We start from the raw sequence: 19,161 nt of genomic DNA, 5'->3' as shown, positions 1-19,161 counted from the left end.
CTTTCCGTAAATGAGGAAAATGACAAGCGCTAGCATTATCACTGGTATAGTTCAACAATAGATTCATGTCTTAACAAGTCTTTAGAGGTCATTTGTTTCAACAAAGACAACAATGTCCAGCATCAGAATGGAATATTATGTTTGAATAATAATTATACTCTTCTACATCATTTCATATATAAAGAAGCAGTTTTGTCATTTTACTTTATCTTAATTATTCTATTAACATACCTTCAGGATATCTGGGTTCTGCTCTGGGATCTATCCTTGGGTCCCCTCGATCTCTATGATTTGCCCTTGGTAGAGGCCCTCTAGACTCTATCCTCGGATTATATCTGTCCCTCTCAAAACGATCCCTGTCTCTGTCAAAGCTTTCAGGTCTACCTCTCTGTTCAAAATACCTATCATCATACCTAGTTCTTGGTGGTTCTACTCTTGGAGCAAATCTGTCATCATGTACTTCTCTTCTGTCTTCAAATCTACACAATAAATATTAAAATATTATCTAAATATAAGAATCTTTAGTGAACAAGCTCTCATATCTCATGTCCTCAATATAAAGAGTATATTTAGTGAGCTAGCTCCCATATCCCACATCCCATTTAGTGAGTAAGCTCCCATTACCCACATCCTCAATATAGAAAGTATCTTTATTGAGCACGCTCCAATATCCCACGACCTCAATATAAAGAGTATCTTTAGTGAGCAAGCTCCCTTATCCCATGCCCCAATATCCCACGTCCTCAATATAGAGAGTATCTTTAGTTAGTAAGCTCCCATATCCCATGTCGCGAATATACAGAGTATCTTCAGTGATCAACTTCAATATCCATTGTCCCCAATATAAAGAGTATCTTTAATGAGCAAGCTCCTATATCCCATGTCCCAAATATCATGAATATAAAAAGTAGAAGTTTTCTGTTTATGTCATGTATGCAAGTTGTGATGAAGGATCTCTTGTCATAGGTACCATATGCATGATCTAAAAAGGTTTATCCCAATGTCTCACCTGTCTGATTATTTTACTTTTGTCACTAACAAATTATTATTGTTATTATGTGTATCTGTGAAAGACTCAAAATGACATTTCACCCTATTTCACCATTTTCCCGCCAAAATTTTGGGTTTAAGGCCAAATTAATTTTTTTTTCTTATCGGTGACCCATGTTTTTTATCTGCTCATTCTTTGAAGCAATATTTCAGCTTTTTATATTACAGTTTTGGACCAAGTGTCATAGAACATTTTTTTGATATTCCGATAAAAATGTGTCAACACCTCTATTTTCCCTATCATTTCATTGAAAAACGGCCCCTTTTACATAACTCTTTAAAAGTAATATTTTAACCTTAAATGGTCTGGGACCCCCTATTTTTTTCAACCAATTTGATTGACTCTCTATAAAGATTAAAATAACAAAAAATACAGCACTTCTGATAGAAACTTCGAATAGGCCTGAGCCACCTGAAAGGTACTGTGTATACTTAGTTTCTTTTATAATTTTCTTTAAGGTTTTATTTGTATTTGTAATTATACCAATATATTTTTTTTTTAATTGATTATATATACATAAATACATCAATATTTTCCAAATTCTAAAATAATCTGATAACCTGTCTGATGTACAATCTATATCAGGTCGATCTTGAAGACTCACCTTTCTGATTCAAGATCTAAACCAAATCTATGAAAATTGCAATGACTCACCTGTCTGCTCCACGATCTAAATCAGGTCTATCAGCATTTCTGTATCTTCTATCATCAGGTGAAGTAAATCGTCCAGCACGTCTGGGATCATCTTTTACTCTGTCTCTTCTGTCATACTTTTCCTCAATTTCACGTCTATCTGGAGGAGGTGATATCCTTCTCTCTCTGTGGTACATGGAACCAGACCTTTGGGAACCAGGAGACATGTCACGTCTGGATTCCACATGACTGTGGCGACTTACAGGTGATGCAGATCTCCTACGATCCCTGAAGCCAGGGCTGTGTTTGTCACGTTCTTTCTTAGACTTGTAGTCACTGTAATCACCAGGTGATGATTTTCTTTGGTCTCTTGAGAGTGTGTCCCGACTCTCAGGGCTCCATTCCCGCCCTTTTTTATGTTTTTTACCCTTGTCACTTTTCACTCTCTCCCTACTGTAATCTGACTCATCAGATCCAGATTGATACTGTGGTTCATGTTTGTGTTTGCCTTTCTTTGTTTCTCTCTTTCCCTTCTTCCTTCCCATCTGTCCTTCAGGACTTTCAAAAGAGGAAGACCTCCCTCGATGTTCTTGAGGATGAGATTCAGGGGAAAGACTAGGTTTCAAATTGTCAATGGCTTTGATTCCTTTTTTAGACTTTCTCTGTACAGGGGATTGTGACCTTTCATATCTTTCATCAGGAGAATGTTGTCGTGACATTTCTTGTGACCATGACCTTGATCTAGAATGTGACCTTGAAGGTGACTCACTAGGAGTTCTTTGTCTTTTTTTAACTATAATTGTATCTTCTTCCTCTTCTGATTGAAAACTTAAACGAGGTTTCTGCTCAGCAGCTTTTGATTTCATGCCTTTCTGTTTAGATTTCTTAGGTTTAGACTCTTCCTCTGACATCTCAGCCATTTTCTTTTCAAGAGCCTTTTTCTTTTTGTGTTTCTTCTTCTGTGCTACTTCTTTTTCAATTTCTTGTTCAAATCTTCCAAAAAATATTAGAATATGAATAATTTTTTAGCAAAATGTAATTAAATTAAATGCTTCATTGTTTTTTGATTGATCATTCAGTGATGTTACTGGCAAATATCAAATAATGATACTCATAATTACGTATGCTTGAAAGGGATCTCTGATTTACTGGAAAATCATACATATAAAGAAATTTTAAGTTATGATTATGAACAAATGTATATGGAGTTTATTTGTTCTTACTACATTTTAATACACAGTGTATAGGCTTAAATCAGTTTCCTAAATATGTATTTTGAGTGCGTGTATTTTGACTTGAGCATCTAGAAATTGACAAAATTAAGGTTGGTTAGGTACTAAATGTTAGGACAAAAAAGATGAATTACTCTATCCATTGAGAACTAAATATCTCCCAGTTGGTACAAAAATTTAGGGTTTCTGTTTAAAAGGAAGCAGTTGAACCATGAGCTCCTTATGGTAAATTAAAGTCATTCATCCCTTCATATTTTAGAGACACCATCCTGATTTGGCTGACAGTCATGAAAATCTTTGTTACAAATAACCACAGATATGTTCAGCTTGAGGCAGCCTAGCACAGTCTATGTGTGTCATCACAAAATGTTACATGGTATTTTACTTGCCATAAACAACAGGAACAACTAGTGGAGCAGGACCTGCTTACCTTTCTTAGCATCAAATGTCATAATGGTTGTTGCCATGTTGGTAGTATTCAAGGTTTATAATTTCACCATTACTTATTTTTTCACTTTTATCTCAGGACTTGGTGTAACTTGCTTCACCTTACTTTTTCACTTTTTTCTCAGGACTTGGTGTAACTTGCTTCACCTTACTTTTTCACTTTTTTCTCAGGACTTGGTGTAACTTGCTTCACCTTACTTGGTGTTTTCACCATTACTTACTTTTTTATTTTTTTTCTCAGGACTTGGTGTAACTTGCTTCACCTTACTTGGTGATTTCACCATTACTTACTTTTTCACTTTTTTCTTAGGACTTGGTGTAACTTGCTTCACCTTACTTGGTGATTTCACCATTACTTACTTTTTCACTTTTTTCTTAGGACTTGGTGTAACTTGCTTCACCTTACTTCGGGATTTCACCATTACTTACTTTTTCACTTTTTTCTTAGGACTTGGGTGTAACTTGCTTCACCTTACTTTTTCACTTTTTTCTCAGGACTTGGTGTAACTTGCTTCACCTTACTTGATGATTTCACCATTACTTACTTTTTCCTTAGGACTTGGTGTAACTTGCTTCACCTTACTTTTTCACTTTTTTCTCAGGACTTGGTGTAACTTGCTTCACCTTACTTGGTGATTTCACCGTTACTTACTTTTTCACTTTTTTCTCAGGACTTGGTGTGACTTGCTTCACCTTACTTGGTGATTTCACCTTGTGTTTCTTCTTGTCCTTCTTTTTACTAAAAAAAAAATAAGGAAATCTTCATTATAGAGATACTTTTGTTCGTTCTCTAAAAATCTAACATTATCATTTTTAAAAAGATAAAGATGACTTTTTCATGAATTAGGATTTTTTGTTGTTGAAATACATCGCATATGTCTAATATCTCCTAGTCAAGGCTTGCTGTAATCTGACACTATAAAATATATAAACACAGTAATGTAAAAAAAGACATCTACATGTCAATGTCTGGTGATCTCTATCATATCACTTCAAAAATAAAACATTGTTTTCCTCATTATTCATAAAATTATCTTTACAGACTTAAAACGTTAAAAACCTGCAGCATTTTTTGCACCTGTCATAAGTCAGGAACCTGATGTTCAGTAGTTGTCGTTTGTTGATGTGGTCCATAAGTGTTTCAAGTTTCTCATTTATTATATAGATTAGACCATTGGTTTTCCTGTTTAAATGGTTTTACACAAGTAATTTTTGGGGCCTTTTATAGCTTGCTGTTTTTGTGAGCCAAGGTTCCTTAGGCCTGTTGAAGAGCGTCCTTTGAATTATAAGGTGTTTTTTTTTACAAATTGTGACTTGGATGGAGAGTTGTCTCATTGCACTTATACCACATCTTCTTAAATCTATTAACCTAAATTTATCCTTAATATAATTAACATGAATTAAATACCTAGGTGACTTCTTTTTCTTTGTCTGAGGACGTTCATCACTACTGTCATCAGAACTGCTCAACTAAAAATAATACAGACATAAAATCAATAATTTCAGGAGACTATATCATCATTTCATTAGCAGAAACTCAATTGTTTGTCATGTTTATAAAGGTCAATCATACTATTTACTTAGATGAACCAAACAAAATTTAAACCTATAAAAAATATTACAATCATATACTTAAGGTGGTACCTAACACTATAGGGAGATAACTCTGTAAAGTCAGCTAAACGTTTTAATTACACTGTGTTGTAAAGGGATTATAAGCTTCTCAAAGATCAAAATTGGTGTTTGTCAAACTGCTATATAACCAGTTTAATTTTTCTGACAAAACGGTTGGTTCAAAATTTTTGAAATTTTTATATTTTTGTTAAAGGGTCAAAGTAAATACTTTGTCAAAATTTTATCAAAATTAAACGGGCCAAATTAATTTTAGTGAAAGTGTTAGGTACCACACAGCTTACAGTACAATTTTCGCGAAAGCCATCCCAAACTCCATACACCGAGTTTTTTCCTGGTGTGACACCAGGAAACTCCGACATCACTCCCTAAATTCTGGGAGAAATTTGGGAGTATTCCCTGCGACTTCCGCGTAAATCCGTTACCTTTTGTTTATTGTATTAGCGACATCTCTCCCAGTCTGGAGTGACGCGGTGTCACACCAGGTAATTAATTGCCCTAATCCTTCTGATCTATGCCGGCACGCGACAGTCAAGGTATGCGAGATTTCTAATGTAATTAAACAATTGCATTTCCTGTCTATTGATTATCAGTTTATATCTGATTGCTTGAAACAAATGAAAGATTAAAATAAAAATCAAAACGTTGTTGTTAATTCTTTTAATTACTCTGTACATTTAAATCAATTTTTAAAAACAACTATATTTGATTTTGACTTCCGTTTTTTATCAGTAAATAAATATTTAATTTACTAAAAGAGATATAATTGTGTAACAATAAACGAAGACTAACGCTGAATAAATTAGGGTAGTTTAAAGAAAAGTTACACGTCTCAAAGTTTTGTATACAAGTAAAAAAGAAAATATTATTCACTATCTGTTATGCTAATAAGTCTACGCCATTTCCAATTTACGATTACAAAATAAAAGTTTTAAAAAGCAAAAGGTTGTTGTTAATGCTTTCAATTGCATTAAAGTTTTATAAAAAAAAATCTATACTTGATTATGACCTCGGTTTTTTTTTATCGGTAATTTATATAACTTACGAAAAGAGACATACTTGCGTGAAAATAAACGGAAATTAACGCTGAAGGTATAAAATGTGAGAAAGAAAGAAAATTACGTGTCTTAAAACTTGTATATGCAAGAAAAATAGAAAATACTTTTCACCATTCCTTATGCTTAATAAGTCTACGGCATTTACTCTTCACAATTAGTTAGCATTACTTTAGGATAAATAATACATTTGGACTACAAAAGGAATACTTCTATAGCTGCATCAACTCGTCGTTGTATAATTATTCATTTACGCACTATGAATGTAAACTTTTGTGTTGTATTTAGAACAGTGATCTTTAAATATTTTTAAAGCAATTAATTGCCGTGGGAAGACGATACGCATCTCAGTGATCAACAGTGCGTAGTTGAACTTGAACTTGACTTCGCTCACAATATTGAATGCTAAAAATAGTGACATCAATTTTGTCCACGAGATTTTTATTTGGCGGGAAATAGTATCATGTAAAAAAAAAATGTAACAGTAAACTCAGGTGACCTTTCTGGATAACCGTGAGAAAATTCATTCAAGGTTTAAACTTGCTTTGTAATGATTGACATAAATTTGTGTGCGTTAAGATTGAGGCTCTAGAAGGTACTTTTACAATTGATTAACCGGATTCTAAATTGTATTCCTTTTCTAAATTAACCAACATCAGCCTTTTATTTTTACGTTTCTCAGTCAACAGAGGACATAAAACCGGGCATTATTTATACGTCCATAGTCAACACTATATATTAATGGTAGATGAAAACAGGATGCATGTCGTTCAGTTCCTGATGGGCGTTGGTAGAGATCCTCTGTGAAAATTTGTCGATCGTAAAAATCCGATCCACATTATTTTTTTACATATTTCTTTCTTGTAGAACACGATATAATTTCATTTAAATATTCTATTTTATAAATTGTTGAAATACTTCTTTTTATATTTCGCCGAGGACTTTTAACGAGCAGTAAAATACGGATTGTGCCAATCCAATTTTATTTTAAATAATTAAAGATCAATAACAGATCATAACGGATAAAAAACACATGATTTTTTTTCTTCATATAATTAAATAAGGTTGTGATTATTGTGTTGTGTCTGGGCGGGGAATGTCTCTTAGTATTTATGAATATAGGGCTGCCACATTGCATACAAAACTATTTGTCACTTTACAGTTTCTTTTTTAAATTCAAATATTTCAAGTCGGTAATCTACCGAGGTAGTGAAACATAATATTTTACATTTCAAAATAAATTGAAAGTAGCAGAGTTCACTTGTTGATCCGATAAATTAACTCTTGGGTTTAATTTAGATTGGACATATTAGCGTAAAAAACATCATTTTGTTATAAGCCAGTTGATATTAATTATATAATATTGAACTATTAATGAACCCAATATTGCTCACTGAGTAGGTCATAAAAGGTTCTAATTGTGGTAAAATCGTCTTTGTTGAAAAAACAAAAATTATGACCTGATCGGACTATAATGAAAAAACAAAATAAGTGTTTAATTCGTATTTTTATACGTTTGTACGTTGTATGTCATGTGACAATGACATGGGCATATACATAAAAGAATAATTATCTTGTTTTAAATAAAAATGTCACACTTTTATCTGACAATGAAAGGACATTTAAATAACATATTTTAAAGCACACAGGTGCAATCAAGATCGATTAAATGTACAAAGGTAATAAATCTGGCTAATCCGATGATGTTGTCAAGCGTCATTAATTTTCAGTAAATCCGATGGGCAATAAACCAATAAACAGCCACGCGGTGTTGGGAGAGAATCTTTGGAGGAAATTGGGAGTATAATCCGTGATTCGCGGTGTCACACCGCTACACTCGGAAATCGGTGATTAGAGTTTGCGATTACATACTCTCTGGGCGTACTGTAAGTCAACAAAAATGAATCATGAAATTGAATTCAGATACAAAATCCTGTAAACCCCTACAAAAAATCTATCTTTATACAGTACCTGATAGTACTCTTCTTTTTTTTTTTTTTTACATAAGAGTGACCTAAGTTGAAAAGTTCTGAATAGTCAGTTTAATCTCAATTTGAATTCATTGTTTTCATTTCACTTATTATCAAACAAATAAAGATAAGGTGTATAGTACTTTTAGTTGTTACCTTTTTCTCTATAGTAATGTTTTCTCTTTCTTCGAGTCCCCCTAGCTGTTGTAGCTCTCTTTCTATTTGCTGTCTTTTCTTTTCAAGCTCCAACTCCTTCTTAAAATCAAGTTCTAAAATAATAAAATAGCAACAGTTTACTTGATCAGCTTATCAATATTGATAAAACAATAATTAACTGTATGTACACATAAACAAAAAACACAGAATTTGTAAATGAGCTTTTTAAATTGTAAAACTTATAAACTGTTAAAGTATTTGAAATGGAGATTCTAAAAAACTCAAAAAGGTCAAAAGCTCAGTATGGAATTGTCCAACAGTGTTGTGGTCAATAGCTTAGTATGGAATTGTCCAACAGTGTTGTGGTCAATAGCTTAGTATGGAATTGTCCAACAGTGTTGTGGTCAATAGCTCAGTATGGAATTGTCCAACATATACAGTAGATCATGACTTTCTAAGCATTTTAGTCACTGTACACTAAATTAGGATAAAGCTTTATATCAACTTACAAATATAACTAATATGCTATCAGAGGTATATTTTTACATGATCATATATTTCAAAATGTTCAACTCAGTCCATTAATTTCTAACATATTCATTTAAAAAAGAAATTCATCATGATTGATCATTGATCTCATTAATTTTTCATTTTTTTTCAGCTTTTGAAATTGAAAATTGTTTGTACTATCTTAATATAGTTCAATATGAAAGCTATTTTCCTAGGTCAGATATCTTTCTGTTCACAGTTCACTATCCCGATGATCACTAGGAACTGCATACATTTTAATTTTATCGCATGAAAGAGAATGACAATATATTAATATGATGAATAAGGAATACAACTACACGAGCTGTGTATCATGATGATGCATGTTGTTTAAAGAGTAGTCTACATGTACAATGCAGGTAATATTTACATAGTTGAAAGAGATCTCAAGTCTGAAATAAAGCAAAAAAAGGTGGGAAGCACTGCAAGCAGATGGAAAATGAAGCAGAATAGCCCCTTCCACAAAAAGAACACAAAATGTGAAACCTATTACCCTTTTATCTACAACATAGAGTTCCTTTTCAGTTGATAATATTTTATAATTTATAGCAAGCAATTATGCCATGCATCCCAATAAAGCTTATTTCTCAACTGCACAAACAGAAAGGGCTCTAAGGGTGTGGAAAATAACCTCATGCTTTAGAATGGAAAAAGATTTAAAGGTAAATATCAACAGGAATATCTATATTATTTTATAATGATATAAATAAATTTTCAAACACCAAAAGTTTTCTTTGGTCTAACAGGTACCCCCATGTTTCGAGCTAGAAACTGAGCTGTCACAGTCTTTGCTGTTGTCCTGTGACTTTTTGACAACAACAGTTGACTGAATTCTAGATTCTGGATCCTGCTTACTCTTGCTGCCTTTCATTTCTTCCTCTCCTTCGCTCCTCTCTGAATCACGTCGACTTTTTCTGGCTATTTTACTGAATTCGTCAGAACTAGAATCTTCATCCCTAAAAATTTACATAAATGAAATCAAAAACCTAAAAATTTACATAGATTAAATCAAAAACCTATTTGTAGCATATAATCCAAACTTTCTCATTAGTTTACAGGTTTACAAACATGACATTGGGTAATTTTGATCAAGGTGAAATAAGTATGTAGCATGTGTCAACTTCTTATTGTCAATATGTGTTTTACAGTATTTATTATTACTAGAAAACACCCGTGATATTGTGGGTCCGTGACTGATATATAACTATGAGTATGCCTTATTTTAATATTGGTATTGTCATCTGATAAAGTCGGGCCGATTATAACATGTATAAGGTGCACAGTTTTCTCTGCTTTCAAAATCTTTCTTTTTGAACCCGTCGACCTGGAACCTATCAATTATTGGTAATATTAATAATTTGGAAAACAAAAGGGGCTGGAATGGAGTATTTTTTACTCAACAGTATACAGCAAAATTCTAAATACACTGTTTGGTGGTGCGCCTGTCAGATGCGGAACATACAGATAAGGTAATAGGTAACAGGTGAATATACTATTGGTATCGGTGTCGGATTTGATCCGGAACTTCTTAATTATTGGCAATATTAATTACGTAGAAAACAAACGGGCCTAGAGTGGTGTAATTTTTAATCAACACCATTGTACTATATAAGTTATATATAAAGTTGAATTCTTTGATTCAACGTTTTTACGTGATGACGGCTGACAAATTGGACCTCGTAATTTTAGTATTATAGATGTTGTATATTTGGAATAAATATGAACAATTTAACAGTGCTTGTGTTTTCAAGAAATACAGGTTGTGATCTATATCTGTTTGAAGCCATTTTGTGTGAAATTTTAAAAAGACAAATCCTTTGATAGCCCTTGAAGCTTCAAATTAACCAGATGCTCTGCAGAGCACAGCTTTATACGACCGCTGAGGTAGAACCCTGAACAGTTGGGGCAAGTATGGACACATCATTCAAGCTTGATACAACTCAGAATTTTGATTGTGATTAAATAGTTGAATCAGCAAAGGTTTCTGACACAGAATGAATATGATCTAATGAACTTAAAATTTTTGTTTTGTTTTTGTGCTGTTGAATAGTAATTCCCTCAAAAAACAAATATTTGAAGAAAAATTCTTTTTTATTTCTGAAATCTGAAATGAGAAAAATTTTAAGGGTGGTAATCAAGTAATCAAACATATATATATATTCTTTAAATTTTTATTTGATTACCTCCCTTACACTGCTTAAATTGTCCTTAAACCAGAAAAAAAACCTTGTTTTCCACCCTTTTTCGCCCTTAATTGCTTACTGATTTGAGTCATAGCCCCCCATAACCATCTCTTTGTAGTATGGAAACTTGTATTATAATTTCAGAGAGATTTATACACTCAAACACAAGTTATTGACTAAAAACTACAAAAATGCTTATTCAGGCCCCTCATTTATTGACCCCTCCCCCTTTTTTTGGAGCAAGAACCCCAAAACTCAATTCCAGCCTTTTCTTTGTAGTAAGAAAGCTTGAAGTATAATTTCAGAGAGATGAAAATTTGCATACAGGCTATTTTTTACCTGATTAAATCAAATATGTTATAAAAAATATACCTTCATGTGCTACTTTTTGAGTAAATTGAGGTTCAAATTTCAGATATTTCCTAAAAATACGGATTTGTGGACATATTTTTCCTTTCGATAGAGATACATTATACATAACTTTTTTGTTTTAAAAGATAAACACAATCTGTTTTATGTTAAATTATTTGTAATTTATGTGTTATATAAATTTTGCATATATTTGTACATTTTATTTAAAGTTTACAAATAACGCAAATTAATCAAATGATCATGAATGTTGGAAAAATCTGTAATTTTTTGCTGTATATTAATCAAATTAAAAAAAGTTGCACTATTTACGTTTTCATGAAAATTGGTACACATAATCTTCTTACGTAATCAAACCAAATGTCATTTTAAAACAGAGGGGTCCATGAACACGTTTTTAAGTTAAATCAATTTGGATGATAAAAATCAGCCGAACACTGCATCTTTCCCGATAAGTCATCGTTTCACGATGCGAAAATAACGATTAACTTTAGCAACGTCATTACCTCCCCTGTAACTGTATCGTATGCCCTTAATGGTATGAACACTGTGGTACAATATCAGAGCAATTGAAATACTTATACACAACTTATTGTCCTGAAACAAGATAAATACTTGTTTTAGGCCCCTTTGGGCCTCTAATTTCTAAACCTTTGGGACTGTAACCCCAAAAAATCAATCCCGACCTTTCTTTTGTGGTTATAAACGTTAAGTTAGAATTTTATTGATTTCTATTTACTTCTACTAAAGTTATTATCCGGAAACCATCGGTCTTCAGACGACGCTGACGACGACATGATACCAATATACAAACAAAATTTTTTAAATTTTTTGCAGTCAAATAAAAATGAAATACATGTGGTTAAGTATTCCCATCAATCTCAATTGACAAACACAACCAAAATAACAACTGCTTCTTTTTTCTCAGAAATTAAAAATATACTGATCATTCTATCATTCAATCAATGATCACAAACAAAAAAGGAATTCATATGAGAGAGAAAACTGTATAACAGGGCTTTCTTTTGTTCTCACAGATTGTCCAATTATCTAAATATTATATTACATTAATTTTGTATCTAATCTTTCACCACAAATCCAATATATTGATATGTACAATAATGGAATCTAATTTCTGTTACCTTTCTTGCCTTCTTTTTACATGTTTAAATTTGCATTTAATTCCATAGTAACATTTTCCAGCTAAAAAGTTTCTGCATATCTGTAAAAATAAATATAATAGTACATGTATAAGACATCTTTTAAAGAAGCTTGACAATAATAAATATATAAGATTATGTTGCTCTTCATTGGCCCTAAGGGGTTTGTGAAACTTTGTTCACATATCTGCCCTGTGATTGCTGCTGTAAGTGTAAAAGTATATTGCTGACTACCAAAAACTTTGTCCATTTGTTCAGTAAAATCTTGGAACAATATATCTAACAGGAAAGGAATCTGATAGGCATTTCTATATAGAATTGATAAAATCTCAAACTCCTGAGGCTTCTTGAGATTGATGGATTTTGGAAGTGTCTGACTGCAAAAACATTCAACAAATATAAGTACTATGACCAGATGATGAAATCCGCTTCAATTAGGCGTAAAGTCCTGTCAATATACATGTTCCTGGTAAAATATTCAACAATGAAGGATAAATTGAAACATTTTCTTTCAGATTCACTTATCTTGAAGAAACCTCTGTTCTAGTTTCATAACATAATATATGAAGTTAAGACTTTTTTTATAATTCAAACATTATGGATTATTTTTAAAAGATAGTGATTGTTTTTTTTAATTTTAATTTTATTGTTATAACATGCATAAAAATAGAACTGGTAAAATGAAAAATAAATTATGGCCTTAGTACATTTTAATGTAGTTTTTATATTGCAAATTTTATAAATGATGACTTTCACCGTTATCACCTGCTTCACATTATACATATATCTAGCATATATATATATTTATATATATAGTTATGCTAACCTTAATATTATCAAACTCTAGGATTGGAATGGACTTCTTCTATGTTTTATTTTTTAAATGTAGTGATTAAATACATGTAACTGTGATTAACCAATAAAATTGTTTGTAGGCACTGGCTACAGTTCCATGGAAATGTAACAATAATAATAATAATAAAATATTTTTTCAGCTGAAGCATGACAGACATTGAAAGTTTCTTTAACTTCAAAAAAGTATAGTACAGAATTGAATTGTACAGTATGAAATACAGACAAGCATATTGCTGCATCACTTGTTTGGTCTCGTAGGACTATTGTAAACATGCTTCAAAAACAACATATTGGGTTTTTAAAAACTGTAATATTGCAAATAAATGTTTTAAAAATTGAATGCAATTTTGTAAAATTCAAGTTTAAGTTTTCAAGTTTTATTTTAATTCATATTACTAGTCCCAGCGTACATTCATGACATTGAAGTGCATTAATGTAACAATAATGCAATGTAACCATAGACTCAATAATTATTGTTACTTTCGTAATGAATCAGTTCCCTACCGAACCTTGCATTCCGGCATTTAGTCTCCAATTTTTATTATTGTTACATTTCCATGTAACTGTAGCCAGTGCCTATTTTGTATTAGTAGGGCTTTTTTTACTTGTGCCAGTTTTGGTGGCCAACTGACAGAAAAAGTATTCTTTAATAGATTATTATGTCAGAGGCGGATTTAGGGGTAGGGGGGCCTGGGCCCCCCCTTTTTGGGAAAAAATTTGGTTGGTTATATAGGGAATCACTGGGTTACACTAATGACTGGACCGAATGACAGGACTGAATGACAGGACCAAATGAAAAATGCTAATAACTTTTTCATTTCTCAAAGGATTGATCTCAAATCTGAAATATAATAAGATTTCATCATTTGATAAATTGATAAATTGATTTAAGAAAAAAATAAAAGAAAATATGCAAGAAACTTTAGAAAACGTGACATGACCAACTCTGATAATGACAGGACCAACTTTGACAATGACAGGACCAAATTATGGCAAAAAAAATGCTAATGACTTTTTTATTTTTCAAAAGAATTATCTCAGATTTGAAACTGAAGCGTGACTGGAGCGGGCCCCTCTTAGGTCAGTCAGTGGGCCCCCACTTATGAAAATTTCTGGATCCGCCACTGTATGTGGCCATTAAATGGTGTTGCCAGCGTCTTGTATCATGTGTTTCTGGCTCAATTGAGGCAATATAGATTATAGAACGATCTAGCTATGTTTATAAATGTGGTGTTTCATTCCAGCATTTAAGCTTACACTATCGTCGTATTTTCGACTGGCACCTGCTGCACCAGGCCCTAATCTTTCAAAAACACTTGGCTTTCGTCTGTCACTTTCGTCTTGAGTTGATTGCTGGTTATCAACTGTAACTCTGCGTTTCAATTTGCTCATTTCGCATTTTCAGTTTCGAAAGCACTAATTACAACTTCCGGTGAAGCTAATAAATAATTTTTGACCCAAACCTGGTGAAATCTCCGGAAAAAAATATTTCACATTTTTGTTTAGCCTGCCCTTTTGTCGCAAAATCGAGACAAAGTCACATAGAGATCGGATCGTACATTCCGTCCTAGGTGGCGGCGGTGTGGTTAACACATATTTATTCTGTGTTTAAAGCTTTGAAATTTTAATGACTTATCCTGAATTTCTTACAAACTTGGACACTGAAACATACCTGTCAACCTGTGACGATGAAAATGCTGGTCATGACCTGCATTGAAGAATCAAATCTCAGGTCATAACGCGTACGAACTTTTTCGAGCTGAATTTCAGTATTTATGGTACAGTTTCTAATAATGTATATCAAAGATACCAAAACATCAATGCATGTTCACTTTGTTAAGTCATTTTAAATCTTATTCAATATTATTTCATTGCACTTTTAAAGATTTTTATAAAATGTAACTTAGTCTTTTGTGCTTTACTTTTTCAGAAAAAATACTACAATCATCAAACACTAGAATTTAATGTAATTCTTAAATGTTTGAGACTATTGACTATGTAGCCTTTAACCAAAATATTTTTCTTTAACAAGGAAATTAGACTATGATAAAATATAGTAATACAGTTAAAGTATAAATGTAAAAAATAATTTTCAACTTTTTTTAAAAAATTGTATAAAGGCATAAAAATAATGAAAAGTTATTTTTCAATATGTATTTGAATTTTATATTTTTATGATTTAATCTTTTTCACCCATAAAACGTAAATATAAGGAATAATTTTGAATGGTGACAAATAAGGGGAAGTAACTCTAGTTCAGTTTGTAAACCAATGGTGCAATTTATTTACGACCTAAAGCTAAGGTAATTGGTGTTAATTAACAGTGTGTTTGACACCAAAGCTGTCAAGTGAAGCCAAGCACTTAATGGGTCACTTAATTTGACAGTTTACATAGCTAGATGAACTTCCTGTTCATGGAAGAATTACGAATTTTCTGGTATTTCAAAGGAATATTACTTATGAAATCAATCTCAAGGCTAAGAAATACGGGTGAATTCGGGTCATTTTCGGAATTCCCGGGTTATTTCAATGAAGGGTGTTCCGGGTGATCCCTCAGAATTGTGAAAATCTCGGGTCACACCCGCAGAATACGGGTCAGTTGACAGATATGCTGAAAAGTTTGTTTTTGATCATAAGATATTTTTATTGCAAAAAGAAATCTAGTCCAAATAATTATGACGTCTTGCAAGGCTATTTTTTTCTGGGACGCTTTGTCTACTTTTGTTTTGTCATGACATAAAAGAGTTCTTATGTAAACTGGCTTGGTTTTCAACATTACAAATAATTAAAAGTCCCCAACAGTAAGCATGGATTAGTTAATTTATTTTGTAATACCTATTGACAGCCATTTCTTTGAAATTGGAGAAGAGGCTCATTGTTGTAACTTTGGATATTTTGGAATTTAATTATGGAAATATGCGTCTAAACATTACGAGAATCGAATAATGGTGTGGTCATATACAAGGCGGACGCCATACTTTATGTAATATTTGTCTCAAGGACCTGTTCAGCCAAACCATATTAATATAATGTGACTTGCATTGAGAGTTGTCTCATTGGTACACATTCCACATCTTCTTATTTACTAAGAGCTGCAAAATTTGCGTTAACAATGTTTTGTTACTAAGGATTCCCTCAACGGTATTAGAACGGCCTTACCAGCATCTTAGTCAACCGTGACCACATGCAAGTGTGTGCAGCGCCATAGACCACTCGACCAACTATAAGCAATATAAAAATCATTATAGTTTTCGTTAGTCGAGTAATGCCTTTCTTCGTCTGCTTTACCCGGGGTTGTACTGGCAAAGTACATATTTTATATACTACCTAGTATTTGTGTCTTTTGTTGGATTCTTGCAATATTATATCACAGTTCATGTCCAGTTCCGTGTTTCTAGAGTACATTTGTTTGTTTATGACTCAGTGCAAGGTCTACAAACCAGTTTTATTCAAAGGTAATGTATGTCCTTGTGGTAGATAACAGGCTTATTTCACGTACACGTAAACTTTGCAAAATAATTGAGGATATCATAGTTAGTCAAAAAATGGAACACCTCGAGAGAAAAACCCATATTGAATGATCTACAGAACGACTTTCGATCTAAACGCTCATGAATGTGAGACACAATTAATATCTTTCATATCTGACCTTGCAAAAGACAACGAACTATTGCTTACAGTATAAGTAAAACAGACCAAAACACAGAAACTTAACTATAACCACTGAACCATGAAAATAAGGCCAAGGTCAGGGAAAATTATCATGCTGTTAAAATGTCTAAAGATGAAGTTTAGCCTCTTATTTACGTCCGCAATCCAAGGTTACAGACACAAAAAAATGAGAAAGAAAAGCGTAAGTTATAAAAAAATGAACAAGTTGGTTTTATCTCTTACCTTCTTAAACCATCCAAGCTACAGAAAAAACATGAACTATAAAATGTATAATCAATTCTTTGACATTTGAGCATCTGATGTGTAAATGTCTTACGAAGTGACAATAGAACTGTTAATTGTCATTACTGTTGACATTATAACATCTGTCTCCCAAAAATTAACACTGAATCAGAAGGGTTAAATCTTAACATAGTACCAAAACACACAGTCGGGTACTTCTGTGGTAACACATTTTAATGTCCAAAAATGCCAATAAATTGGGGGAAATCAGGGGTAGCTCAAAACGTTGTCCCGTCGTTCACATGTATCTACTTTGGGTTTGGAAAGGAGAAATTTTTTGTAAAAGATAACAAAAAATATGAAAATTGGTGAAAATTGACTTTTTAAAAGGGTACTGTATAGCTAGTAATTACTCCTTTAGGGGTCAATTGACAATTTTGGTTAAGTAGACTTATTTGTAGATCTGACTTTGCTGAACATTTTCCTGTGTACAGCTTACCTTTATCTATTATAATATTCAAGATGATAATCAAAAACTGCAAAATTTCTTTAAAATTACCAAAATCATGACAGGCACCCAACAAGAGATTGTCTGATTCATCTAAAGATTTCAGGGCAGATAGATTTTGACCTGATGAACTTTTTTACTACCATGTCAGATTTCCTCTAAATGATTTAGTTTCATAAATCAAAGCCAAAAATTGCATGTCACTTCTATGTTCTTTTATAGCCATGGCGGCCATCATGGTAGATGGGCATGGTCATCAGATACAATTTAAAACTAAATACTCTAAGGATGATTAAGGCAATGTTTGGATTAATTTGGCCCAGTAAATACAGGGGAAAAGATTATGTGAAAAATTACAAAAAAGTGCGAAAAATTGACTTTAAAGGGCAATAACTCCTTATGGAGTCACTTGACAATTTTTGTCATGTTTGACTCATTTGTAGGTCTTACTTTGCTGAACTTTATTGCGATCTACAGTTTATTTATATCTGTTATAATATTCAAGATAATAACAACAAATCTGCAAAATTTCTTTAAAATTAACAAGTCTGGGGCAGCAACCCAACAACGGGTTTTCTGATGTGTCTGAAATTTCAGAGCAGATAGATCTTGACTTGTGACGAGAAAAGCTCAGTTGTCCGACTTGTCTGATACTTTCATGACAGGTAGATCTTGACGAATGAACACTTTAACACCATATTTGCTCTAAATAATTTAGTTAACGAACGACGACGACAACGGGCGACGGGCGACGGACGCCAAGTAATGAGGAAAGCCCACTTGACCCTTTTGGCTCAGGTGAGCTAAAATACCATATCAAAGCTGAGAACAACGTTAATATATATGTTACTGATCAAAGTCACAATTTAGTCGAGTAATTGTCAATAGGCTCACGTAAAACAAACTTTATAACCTTTCCTATAAGGATTATTTTTAGAAAAATAAAGCTTTCTAATAGTTATGATACGACATAATTTTTTTCTTTCTTATTAATTTCAAAATAACGAGATAGGGCATTATTAACAGTGCAATTTTTGGCTTTGATTTGTGAAACTAAAGCATTTAGAGCAAATCTGACATTGGTAGACAACTATCCACCAGAGTTCCAAAAAGATGTGGATGTAGTTTGCTTTTGGCTTACTTGGTATAAACCATGCCACATACTTTGCTTTTTTAAAGAAAATAAATGAATATATTGTTGTAGCGTGTGTTTTAGATATCGGACAATAGCTTGTTTGACGTTCAGTGGTAATTATCTCATGGACCTTCATCATTTGAAAATTGTATATTTCTACCTTTTTTCGAATAAATGAATTATCCGTATTTTAAGGTTTTTGTCCCCCTCCCCTTTTCCATAGTTTTATTAAAGCTTTAAGCTTGCAAACTTTTCAAGGGTCATTAGCACAATGAATCTTTGACCACAATTCAGACTCATCATTCCCGACACATTTTCTAATCTTTCTTGTC

At 32.5% G+C, this 19,161-nt stretch overlaps 1 protein-coding gene across 4 annotated transcripts in view; it reads right to left on the bottom strand.

Annotated features, from left to right (window-relative positions):
• Window positions 1-14,753, bottom strand: part of LOC139517790 (zinc finger CCCH domain-containing protein 13-like) — a 34,762-nt gene extending 20,009 nt beyond the window's left edge. For 2 of the 4 annotated variants that reach the window (XM_071309219.1, XM_071309220.1), the window contains exons 1-8: window positions 14,550-14,753; window positions 12,420-12,499; window positions 9,581-9,681; window positions 8,177-8,289; window positions 4,772-4,833; window positions 4,016-4,102; window positions 1,706-2,677; window positions 232-479 (exon numbers count right to left, since the gene is read on the bottom strand). In XM_071309219.1, the coding sequence (XP_071165320.1) occupies window positions 232-479; window positions 1,706-2,677; window positions 4,016-4,102; window positions 4,772-4,833; window positions 8,177-8,289; window positions 9,581-9,681; window positions 12,420-12,499; window positions 14,550-14,684 (1,798 nt within the window). In that variant the 5' untranslated portion in view covers window positions 14,685-14,753. Of the gene's footprint in view, window positions 1-231; window positions 480-1,705; window positions 2,678-3,515; window positions 3,593-3,654; window positions 3,732-4,015; window positions 4,103-4,771; window positions 4,834-8,176; window positions 8,290-9,580; window positions 9,682-12,419; window positions 12,500-14,549 lie in introns of those variants that run through there. The other 2 variants (XM_071309222.1, XM_071309221.1) reach the window with 2 other exon arrangements.
• Window positions 14,754-19,161: the final 4,408 nt, after the last annotated feature.

The sequence above is a fragment of the Mytilus edulis genome, chromosome 3 (assembly GCF_963676685.1).
Source record: "Mytilus edulis chromosome 3, xbMytEdul2.2, whole genome shotgun sequence".
NCBI lineage: Eukaryota > Metazoa > Mollusca > Bivalvia > Mytilida > Mytilidae > Mytilus > Mytilus edulis.
Note: the sequence above shows the minus strand (reverse complement) of the source record. Positions and strands in the feature narration are given on the sequence as shown.